The following is a 12,343-nucleotide window of genomic DNA, read 5'->3' on the forward strand; positions in this document are numbered from 1 at the left end:
ATTATTAGCTTCTGCCAGGGTGACAAAGGGCCTCAATCAATTTTAATTCTGTACAGCCAGAACTGTTGATCGCTCTTCTAACGTGATGAATTACAGCCACTACTATTAGTCATGATGTCCGTAAACAGAATATCAGCTGTGTGACAAAGGTGTATTATTTTGTCATCACGTTCTTAGGGGTGCATTCTCCTAATGCAAGAGAAGTCACTACCTTGAGACTCTTTTGCCCTATTTGTTTGCAACCTGGTGATTTATGTAAGTGGCAGTTCTGGAGGTATTGCTTAAAACACCAAGTTCTTGGGATGTCTGGGGAGCTCAGTGGTTGAGCATCTGCCTTGGGCTCAGGGCATGACCCAGGGGGTCTTGGCATCAAGCCTCACATTGGGCTCCTGGCAGGGAGCCTGCTTCTCCCTCTGCCTTGTCTCTGCCTCTCTCTCTCTCTCTGGGTCTCTCATGAATAAATATATAAAATCTTAAAAAAAAAAAAAAAAAGAGAGTGTTCTGAAGCCTACATAAAACTGGTGTGTATCCAGAGTCTGAGAGGATATTCCTTTTGCATCCTTGTTCTTCCATCCCTTCCTGGCCCACAGCATGTTACCAACAACACTCCAGGGACAGAAAGGAATAAAGGAGATAGAGTCATTAACCACACTAAGGGTCCTTAAGACCAGCTGTGACGTCATTTATCTCCACCTTCCAAGGAGGCTGACCCATGGCCTAGCATGGACAAGTGACAAATACTATTATTTACGTCTGTGAGGATCATGGCAAATGTCACGGAGAAAGATTTGAGCTAAACATTACATTAACTTGAGCTAATGTCCCCCTCCTTGCAAGGGCAGCCAACATGAGGTGATACGCAGTTAGGACGGTCAGGTCCATGGTTGGATGGAGCAGTAGGCACAAATTAGATGATAGAGCGTCAAGGGAAGCTCTTCCGGATGGATGACAAGACTCAAGCTAGCGGTAGCTCCCAACTCTGGAATGAACTTGTGTTCTTGGCTACACTGTGACCACCTACCAGACTCTGAAGGGTGGTCAGAATCAGTGTGCAGGACGCTCCCTGCAGTCCAGCTCTGAGGGAGGGATTGGAAAGAAACTCCACTCCGACTTTCTCCCGGGGTGCCCCTGTGGCGTCTACCCTTTCACAAAAGAAGCAATCCTAGGGATCCCTGGGTGGCGCAGCGGTTTGGCGCCTGCCTTTGGCCCAGGGCGCGATCCTGGAGACCCGGGATCGAATCCCACGTCGGGCTCCCGGTGCATGGAGCCTGCTTCTCCCTCTGCCTATGTCTCTGCCTCTCTCTCTCTGTGTGTGACTATTATAAAAAAAATAAAAAAATAAAAAAAAGAAGCAATCCTAAACTAAATTACACAAAGTAGTCATTGGATTCAAATTTCCTCTCCTTCCTCATCTCCCTGATTTTTTTTTCCTTTATGGCAATCACATGATTGCCAGGAGAGGAAGATACTCCCACTGCCCCCAAACTGCACAATGGTGGTGGAGGCCCATGGAATCTCCCTTAAATAAGGTCCTACGTCATGGGGGATAATTTAGCAGGATTAGAGGCCAAGTGTTCCTTTTACTCACTTTGTTCCCTCCTCTGCCTCACCTCTGTCCCTAAGGGAGCTGCATGGGTTCTCCAAATTTCAGTGATAGAACAACTGACCATGGGCTCTTGCTCCCACGTCTTCTCTCATCTTGTACCATTTGTCAATAAAAGAAGAGTTCATGGCTGCTTATTATATGTATTCCACCCTTATGAACATTCTACTACTAAAAATATGCAATGATTTTTATGGGACATTTGGAAATCTGAACACCGATTCTATAATAATATTAAGGAAATATTAAATTTCTATTTAGGAGTAGGAATGATGTTGTGATGATATGAGGTTTTCTAAAGAATGTGTAGCTTTTATATCTACATAAGAAAATATTAGGATCCCTGGGTGGCTCAGCGGTTGAGTGTCTGCCTTCCACCCAGGGTGTGATCCTGGAGTTCCCGGATCGAGTCCCACATCGGGCTCCCTGGATGGTGCCTGCTTCTCCCTCTGCCTGTGTCTCTGCCTCTCTCGGTGTGTCTCTCCTGGATAAATCAATAAAATCTTAAAAAAAAAAAAAGAAAGAAAATATTTACAGGTTGGATGACATGATGTCTGGGATTTGTTTCAAAGTAACATAGGAGGGGTTGAAACAAGATTGTCCTTGAGCTCCTTATTGTTGAAGCTGGTTGATGGGTTTACTGTGCTAGGTTTGTTTTCATTTTTCAGTGGGTTGTTTTTTTGTTTGTTTGTTTCTGCATATGTTAGAACTTTTTGATAGTAAAAAATTTTTTAAAAAAAGAATCAGGAAAAAAAATAAAAAATAAAAATTAAAAAATAAAAAAAGAATCAGGGACACTTGGGTGACTCAGCGGTTGAGCACCTGCCTTTGACCCAGGGCGTGATCCTGGAGTCCCGGGACTGAGTCCCAAATCGGGCTCCCTGAAGGGAGCCTGCTTCTCCCTCTGACTGTGTCTCTGCCCCTATCTCTGTGTCTCTCATGAATAAATAAATGGAATCTTTAAAAATAAAGAATTTAAAGCATCAAATTTATTATTTATTAAAAATATTTATTTTTATTAAAAATAAATATTTATTTATTATTTATTTAAAAATAAAAAACAAAATATAATTGGTGTTACTTCAAATTCACATTAGAAAATCATTTTTTCTAAGAATATTTTTAAAATATGTGCAATTTTCTATTAACTATAGAGAACAAACTGAGGGTTGAAGGTGGGAGGAGGTGAGTGGGGGATGAGTTAAATGGGGGATGAGCATTAAGGAAGGCACTCGTTGGGATGAGCACTGGGTGGTGTATGCAAGTGATGAATCACTAAATTCTAATCCTGAAACCAATATTATGTTGTATGTTAACTAACTAGAATTTAGATAAAAATCCAAAAAATAAACAAATAAATTAATAAAAATCTGAGACAAAAGAATTAATTAATTAATTATGTACAATTTTCCCAATTGGATGTTAAACAGAATAGGAAGATCTAAATCTGCACATAAAACACTGCCCATACGTATATATTTACATGCGTGCATGGAAACAGAAGAAGAAACTACATAACACGTTAATTATAATTCCCCTGGCTGGCAACAATCCATATTATTATTCTCTATTCATTGTTACTTTCTATTTTTCAAACTTTCTGAAAAGAAAAGATGTTTATAATTTTATGAGGATATTTTTATGAACTAATGAAATAATGTTAGGAGAAAAATAGCTACAGAACTGTGTATGAAACCCAAGTATATAATGTGTGTGAATGCTGTGTGTGTGTGTGTGTGTGTGTGTGTGTGTGTTTATCTAAAATAAATAGCATCCGATTGTGAATGGTGATTATCTCTGGATGGCAGCTTCACTGGTCATTTTTATTTTTGTGTGACTCCATGTATTTTCTTCAGTTAATAAGTGTAACATTGTAATCAGAAAAAATGCAAAATTGAAAAATTTATGAGTTAGATTTATTGTACTATTTTATTGTATTTTTTTTGAAGATTTTATTTATTTATTCATGAGAGACACAGAGAGAGAGAGAGGAACAGACACAGGCAAAGGAAGAAGCAGGCTCCATGCAGGGAGCCTGACATGGGACTCGATCCCAGGTCTCCAGGATCACGCCTTGGGCTGAAGGCGGCACTAAACTGCTGAGCCACCTGGGCTGCCCATTATTGTACTTTTTAAAAAGATTTATTTATTTATTTATTTATTTATTTATTTATTGTAGAGAGAGACAGTGCATGTGAGCAGCGGGGGGAGGTAAGGCTGGGGAGAGAGAGAGAGAAGGAAAGAAGCAGATTCCCTGCTGAGGGTGGAGCCTGACAGGGCAGGGCGCTGGATCTCACAACCCTGAGGTCATGACCTGAACCAAAACAAAGAGTTGGACGCTAAACCAACTGAGCCACCCAGGCGCCCCCCTGTACTTATAAGTAAAGGACTATCTCTATAGGCCAAGGTAACGTACAAGTACGGGAAACCATACGTTGTATGTAGCTTATATTTTATATAAGTGTGTATATACTACAACTATATGTAACGAATGTCACTACAGATAACTATATATTAAATTTATATAAGAACCACATAATATCTGTAAGTTCAAGAGAATTTTAAATTCTCACTGCAAGTATATGTTGAGCTTTTAGACCACGTCGAAATAGAATCCAGTGCGCAGCCACCGTTGTGTAGCAGTGCTCCCCCATAGACAGCCCCTCAATACTCATGTGCTCTTCTCTATCCAACTCCAGGTATATCTATGCCAATACCAGTTTTCGGGCTACAGGATGATTCCAAGGTCTTTAAGGAAGGGAGCTGCCTACTTGCCGACGATAACTTTGTCCTGATCGGCTCTTTCGTGTCGTTCTTCATTCCCTTAACCATCATGGTGATCACCTACTTTCTAACTATCAAGTCGCTCCAGAAAGAAGCCACCTTGTGTGTGAGTGATCCTGGCACACGGGCCAAGCTAGCGTCTTTCAGCTTCCTCCCTCAGAGCTCCCTGTCTTCGGAAAAGCTCTTCCAACGATCAATCCACAGGGAGCCAGGGTCCTACGGCAGGAGGACTATGCAGTCCATCAGCAATGAGCAGAAAGCTTGCAAGGTGCTGGGCATTGTCTTCTTCCTGTTTGTGGTGATGTGGTGCCCATTCTTCATCACGAACATAATGGCCGTCATCTGCAAAGAGTCCTGCAACGAGGATATCATTGGAGCCCTGCTCAACGTGTTTGTCTGGATCGGTTACCTCTCCTCGGCGGTCAACCCACTGGTATACACACTGTTCAACAAGACCTACAGGTCGGCCTTCTCCCGGTATATTCAGTGTCAGTACAAGGAAAATAAAAAACCATTGCAGTTAATTTTAGTGAACACTATACCGGCCTTGGCCTACAAATCTAGTCAACTCCAAATGGGACAAAAAAAGAATTCAAAGAAAGATGCCAAGAGCACAGATAATGACTACAGCATGGTTGCTCTAGGAAAACAACATTCAGAAGACGCTCCTACAGACAATATTAACACAGTGAATGAAAAGGTTAGCTGTGTGTGATAGACCAGTTGCCATAGCAACGACAGAGGGCACACTGGGCAAATTTTCACCTATCTGGGGGGAAAAAAATAAAGAAAATAGGGAGACTGGAAAAAAAAAAAAGCCAGTCTAGTAGAACCAACAATAATATTTATATGCCTCATTTTATTCTGTCAATGGAAAAAAAAAAGCAGGGTTAAATGACACAAAACGTGCACTTCAAAAATGTCCTGACAGCATTTCGGCTGTGAGCTTTACAATACTTGTTTTTAACATTGTAAATGATAGGTCTTTAAAATAATTAGCTTTTATTGTATAATTATAATGAGGCCACAAATAATTCTAAATTACCTTCTATTTCAAGTGGAAACCTTGCTACCATGTTGTTAATTGATGGCATGAGTTGGTTGCCTACTGCTGTAAATAACAATCGCTATACGTAGTGAAAACTGGTTGACTACAATGACCTCTTAAAGAAAAATCCTCTTTGAAACTTACTATGCTATATGTTTTGAACAACAATAAAAAAAAAAAGACACTAAGGACAGTGTTACGAAATCGTATTGCTAAGAGCATTCAACGAAATACTTGACGACTTTTTCATCCCTGCTTTTTCATAGATGTCATTTGGAAATACCCAACAAAGTTGCTGGCATTTGCTGCACTTCGAGTTAATTCTTCTCAGAAGTGAAAAAGTTTCAAAGTGTTATTTAATTATTTAATCACTACTGCTGCTTTCTCTTCTACTACTTGTACTTTATGCTCAATCTCCAGCGTGGTCTTGTTTAGTGTTTGTTCTACTAAGTAAACTATCAAAAAGGATAATTTAACATCACCAAATATGTTTCTGGAAACTGCTTCTCCTCAACAGCACCATAGCGGTGTTTTGTAACTCGCTCCCTGATGACTGCACCGTGCATGCCCCCCTTTGAGCAGTAAGCAGTATTGATGTCACTGTGTCAAGATTGAGGAATAAACTCAGGTTTTTGGCTACTGACAGCGGTAGAGTCTTGGGATGTCTCTGTAAAAATGCACGTGGCTTTCCTGTGTGCACCCGTCAGGTAAATTGATGCTCTCAGATCAATCAATCTATATTCTCTACTAAAACTGTTCAATTTTGGTCTCACAATCATCCACTGGGTGTATACTATCTGTGAAGAAATGTCCTAGGTACCAAGGATCTAAAAATAATTGCAGCAAGATCCCTGCCTTTAAAGAAAATGGCCTATTTGGAGTGGTCCTTGTCAAAAATATTAATCAGCAGACATTCTGAGAATTGGTACTCAACTGTTTTCTTCTTACCTGGTTCAGAAAAAAAAGGCTTGTTTGGACTCAGAGGGCGGTTTTCTCCGTAGGTTTCCCTATTGGTTGCCAAGGAATACCGACCAAAGGAGCAAGGCGGGGAATACTACAGGAGGTCAAAGTTTGCAATTAGTCTAGAAATACACACCTCAGCCTGGACCCAACCTATCCCTACCAAAATTTTAAGGAAAATTTTTGTTTCACTTCCCTAAACACTAATTATTACTCACTGACCCTGGACTCCCTAATAAAAAAAAAATTTTTTAAAGCAGTAATATAATGTTTCATAGAAAAGTTTGCTAAAGAGAGAAAGATTAACAGCAGTTAATTCACCTTGATATCACTCTAGATTAACCTTTCTGAAACAGATGTTAGATGAGATGCGATTACAATACTGAAGCATTTCCATTAAATGAAAAACTTTTTTTGAAAAAAAAAAAGAAAAACTTTTTTTGCTCTAAGCCACTTGAAAAAAATTTTTTGCTCTAAACCACTTGAAAAATATTACAGCTTTGAAAACTGAAGAACATGGGCCAGGCCACTGCGTAATTTGGAAATGCATTGAGTCTCTCCAACAGTGCCCTTCTGGCCACATGGGAAGGTATGTATTTCAAAGCTCGAAATTACAGTAAGCCACTTCTATCCAGGCTGTATTTGAACTGACCCACTTTAATGATCGTACGAACAGATAAAAATGCACATGATTCCAAAGCTCTGCTCCCATGTATTTGCCATAGTTTATAACTGCCCAGCTCATTAAGTATCAGAGAAAAGATCACAGATTTTTACCCCCGGATACTCAATCTTGACCAGAATGAACATAAATACTGCCTGACAGACGTCTTTTGACTACAGATATATTACAAATGTGTGTGCTTTTTCTTTCCACGGGTATCTATCGAGTGTATATAGACAAACATGTATCTGTGTATATGTACAGACACGCTCTCATGCACTTTATTCGATATTTATATATTTATATGGAGAAAAAGCAAGAGTCGTTGAGGCAAACACTCAGTATATAGATATACACGTTTGCATGTCTGTATCCCGTCAACTACAATGTGAATTCATGTTCTAAATGTGTCTCTGACCTTCCACTGCTGTCAAAGCGGATTAAGATGTAACAGAAGCATCGGCTCTTTAAATAAACTGGAAGTTCACCTCAATTTTGTGGCAAGACTTTCACCCCATTCTGTGAGGGTGGTGAAAACAGTGGTCCTTATATATAGCTGAGTGACCCTGAATGAAATGGTACTTTGGACCCCCTTTCTCAGTCTGGGGACTTTCTGACCACTGAGGCTTTTAAAAATACACCCCTCACCCCAGTGACACGCAGTGCGTGAAGGATCTGTGGATCTGTGGTCAAAGGACTCACTCCTGATCCATAGTGTTCTTAAAATACAATGAGCGACAGGACCCTACTTTACGTTGAATGGTAGATTCTTCTATATTTAAAGAAAGGAATTAAATGCCATATAGTTAGGGGGAAACACTCAATTGAGACAATACTTCATCCACTTGGCCGCAGCGCCACCTCATGGTCAAATCCAACGAAGAGCTGCTGTAGCCAAATCCAACCAAGTTCCTGCCCTGCTTTCCGCAGAGGGTGCTTCTCCCATTTGTGCACCAATGAAACATATTTATAAAGTGTTAAGTTATTCTGTGCCATATATCAGAAATGCAGTGATGGTTATTCTGTGTAATGGTTTTCATCGAGGTGATTCTAAAAGACTTCAAGAAAGAATGAATGAGTATAAATAAAGTCTCCTCAAAAATCAATGCAGTTTGAATGAGTATAAATAAAGTCTCCTCAAAAATCAAATGGTTCCTCAAAAATCAATAGTTTTGTCCACTAAAGGGAGTCACCCAAAGCTTCCACTCCTCCGACTGGGAGCTTATGTGTCACCGAGGTGTTTTAAGAGTACGAGGCCTGTGCTTCTGAAGGTCAATGACTGAACTAGGATCTACCTGGTTGAGTCTGATTTATGCTGGTGATCCAGTTGGCGGTTACCTGCAGCAGACAGATGCTCTCCACATTTGGTCACTGTATCTGGTTCTCCAGAGCCTAGAAACATGGAGAAAAAAAAAGAAAGAAACTTGGAGAGCCAGCACTGCACCCCCAACACATGCACACAGGTACTGGTGGGTATGTATGTCCAGGTGCACCCCAAGACATGGACAGGTGCATTCACACAGATGTCACACCCATCTTCACGGAGATAATTAAAATAAACCAAGAAAACACACGGTATCCTTGAATAAACTGAAAAGCTGCCCTGAGTCATCCTTCCATATCTAAATGTAGGAAAAGTTTGGGAAACAGGGACAGTAGGTATCTCTTCCAGGGGTTTATAGCTCCATGTATGGGCTACCTACCATGTGCCAGAATTAAGCCAGTTGCTTTGCTTGCTCTACCTATGGAATCTTCACAACAATCCTATAAGTAGCTATTATTATTTCTTAGTTTTCATAGGTAAAGAAACTGAGATTCAGAACAGTTAGTAACATGTTCAAGGTCACACAGCTAGGGGGAAAAAAAAGGTGGCAAGTTCCAGCCTGGGTCATCTGATTCTGAAGCATAAATTCTTGCCCCGACCCAGCGTGGCACAGGAGAACAAACACAGAATTCAGAACCAAAAGATGCAAATTGGCATCTCAGCTTTGCCCCACACTGGTTATATAACTGGGGACAAATCATTTAATAGCCCTGGGCCTCAATTTCATTGTCTCTAAAAATGGAGCTTCTAGTACCTGTCCAGGCTAACTGTCATTTAAATGAGGTCATGGCTGTGGCCGAGCATGATAACCTGTAAAGCACTTTGTAAATGTCATAACTGTATTGTTATTGGAAAGAAAAAAACCCAAAGCCGGTACATATTATTAGCCACCAGGGCAAATTCCAGATAAAACTGTAGGATGGTCAATATTATTATTCAACAGCTTCTACTATCCTTCTTGTAAACATTCTCATTTTTAAAAAACTTTTAGCTTCTGCTCTGTCCTCACCATGATGCAGACTTCCTTTCATGAAATATTCCTTTTTTTCTTGCTTACATCAAAACTTACCCATTCTGTGACCCATTCCATCACGTTGCTCGTCTCTGCTAGAGCACTAATAAGTCGTTCAAGCTGACAAACCGTTGCCTATCACTGAGGTCCCTTTAGCTGTCTGCATTGATCATAACCCAAAAGGTAAAAGTGTTAGAGCCAGGAAGTCAAGTGAGAAAGAAATTTAGGGACAAGAAGTATTCTCCTGGCATCACCCAAATGACCCACAGAAAAACAAATACCTTCAGAAACTTCATAATGTGTATAAACTTTTCTAACTTAACATTAAATTTTAACCCACAATCATAATGATGATTTTGAAGAAAGCATCTGTGATTTTTAAGATTTCACTCTGAGCTGCGAACAAACAACTAAGCTTATCTCAAGTTCTACATTCAGTAGACATTTGCCCCCATTGAATATGCAGTAAGACAAAACTTGGTTATTTTTTTTATTATTTTTGCAGGTGGTTTGCAAAATCAAATGGTTCCTTGCTTTCCCTTAATGACATACACCCCAATCTTAGCTCTGTTCTTCCCTTTTGATATTTAATAACGGTATGCCCACTTGAGCCAACACATTACGGGAAGTTTTCACACCCGACTGGAACCTCAGGATTTAATGTGACCCTATTGCCCCAGAAGACTGAGGCAGGACACCTAGGTCCAATCTGTTGCTACTGTCTGACCCCGGACAAATCAATACCTTTTTTCTTCAACTGTATAATAGGGGACTACAGTCAATGATCTTTTCAAAAGGTCTCTTCTAGGTCTATGCTTATCTCATTGCTAGGGAGTCCAGTCAAGGCTTTGATGAACCCAGACACAGCTTCATGAACAAAGAATATTCCAGAACAATTTTCACATTCTCTTAAATTCTTCAGATGTGGGATCCCTGGGTGGCGCAGCGGTTTAGCGCCTGCCTTTGGCCCAGGGCACGATCCTGGAGACCCAGGATCGAATCCCACATCGGGCTCCCGGTGCATGGAGCCTGCTTCTCCCTCTGCCTATGTCTCTGCCTCTCTCTCTCTCTGTGACTATCATAAATAAATAAAAATTAAAAAAAAATCTTCAGATGTATTGCAAATAAATGACAGCTGTAACTTTTATATGGGAGTATCATAAGAAAAATTAAATTATGGATCCAAGGACTTTCTAAGATATGAGATCAAGAGTCAGATATCAACACAAATGACTGCTATGGTGGCATTTTTCTCACCATTGGCCTCCTTTCTACACAATTTCTAGCTGGTACAAGATATCTGGTTGTTCTTTTAAACAGCCCCCAGCCTTCCTAAAGAGCAAATGCTATCACTAGTCAAGTTCAACTTCTTCGGAGGGTTAAAATTTAAAAGCTCAAAAAAGATTGAGATACCACGGTACAGCAAAGATCTCTTTTTTAAAAAACAGCTAGATTTTTGTTGAAAGTGAGCCAAGGTCATTTAATTTTTTATTTATAATTAAGATTATAACATCTTCAAAGGTGTTTATTCTAGCTTCTAGAGAGTAACACAATTTGTACTTCCTGTCCTACATTTATTTCAGATATTGAAAGGAAATAATATGCCATTATTCAGATGATCTTGTCTTAGTTGGGGTGACCCCAAGTACAGAGCCAAGACAAAAACCTGAGTGCAGATCATGTATGTGGAGTGTGATCCCAAGTAGCAGATAAACTTAGGGAAGAGGTAAAGTCTCTTTAGGGGTATGGCATCAAGGATACCGCAGACAATGAAGAATCAATTCCATTAGTAGCAGCAGCAGATGACTTGGAACTTTACTACAGCTGGCATGAAAATCAAAAGTGGGCCACAAGCAACTGGTTGAGAGCTTGCATGAATATTTTACCTCATTGGTCATTAACCACAACCTCAAAAATCAATATGCATCCTCAAAAGAAAGTGGTGTTATTATGATTAGTAACAATATTTAAGTGAACACACATTTGTATTGTACAATCATGTCTAAACCTATTACTGAGACCCTATGACCAGCAAACACATTTCCTATAGAATGAAACTTGATCATTCCTTTCAGCTTTGCTAAGAAGGTTCTGGATAGCCATCATCATTACCACAGGAGCTGCAGAAAACCTAGAGAAGCTCTCTAACATCCTAATACACAAATGACAAATTCTCTGTATGAGTTCTACTTATGCAGCCTAAGTAATAATTCTGAACTACTGAAATATATGGAACAAAAAGAAACATACTCAATAAATTTAAAAGCTAGAGGAGCTAAGACATCATCTGATTCAGGCTTCTCATTTAGCAGAAAGGGTGATCAAAAGCCAGGGAAATTAGAGAAATTATTCAAGGCCACCTGGCCAAGCAGCGTCAGAGCCAGTAATAGGATCCAAACCTCACATCTTCCAAACTCTTACTTTTCTCCTTTTATATGAAAAAAAGGATCTGAGAAGGACTCATTGGTCTATAGTTTATATGGCTTATTTATTCATATAACCAAAAATGTATTAAAGCAGGTGGAAATATCAGTGCTGCAAACTCATTTATTCTCCCCACATGTTTGTTAGTAAGAGTCTACGATGTGTATCTTTCTTTTTAAGATCTATTTATTTATTTATTTATTTATTCATGAGAGAGAGAGAGAGAGGCAGAGACACAGGCAGAGGGAGAAGCAGGCTCCATGCTGGGAGCCCAACGTGGGACTCGATCTCGGGACTCCAGGATCGTGCCCTGGGCCAAAGGCAGATGCTAAACCGCTGAGCCACCCAGGGATCCCCTACGATGTATATCTTATACCTCAGACACCGATGGAGTGTAGGAAGTCTCGAGATGAAATTACTCCCTAAAAATAATAAAAATAGCATGTTTGGTGGGGAATTATCCTGTCCTCTCTACAAAAATCATGTTTGCTTTGCTGAGCCCACTAGCTTTGTCACAAATTGGC

At 40.0% G+C, this 12,343-nt stretch overlaps 1 protein-coding gene across 4 annotated transcripts in view; it reads left to right on the forward strand.

The window, feature by feature from the left end:
* The window catches only part of HTR2A (5-hydroxytryptamine receptor 2A), a 60,417-nt gene extending 52,252 nt beyond the window's left edge, over positions 1-8,165 (forward strand). For all 4 annotated transcript variants that reach the window (XM_025478298.3, XM_035704635.2, XM_035704634.2 and 1 more), the window contains exon 3: positions 4,303-8,165. In XM_025478298.3, the coding sequence (XP_025334083.1) occupies positions 4,303-5,102 (800 nt within the window). In that variant the 3' untranslated portion in view covers positions 5,103-8,165. The remainder of the gene's footprint in view (positions 1-4,302) is intronic.
* Positions 8,166-12,343: the final 4,178 nt, after the last annotated feature.

Source organism: Canis lupus, chromosome 22 (assembly GCF_003254725.2).
Source record: "Canis lupus dingo isolate Sandy chromosome 22, ASM325472v2, whole genome shotgun sequence".
Classification (NCBI taxonomy): Eukaryota; Metazoa; Chordata; class Mammalia; order Carnivora; family Canidae; genus Canis; species Canis lupus.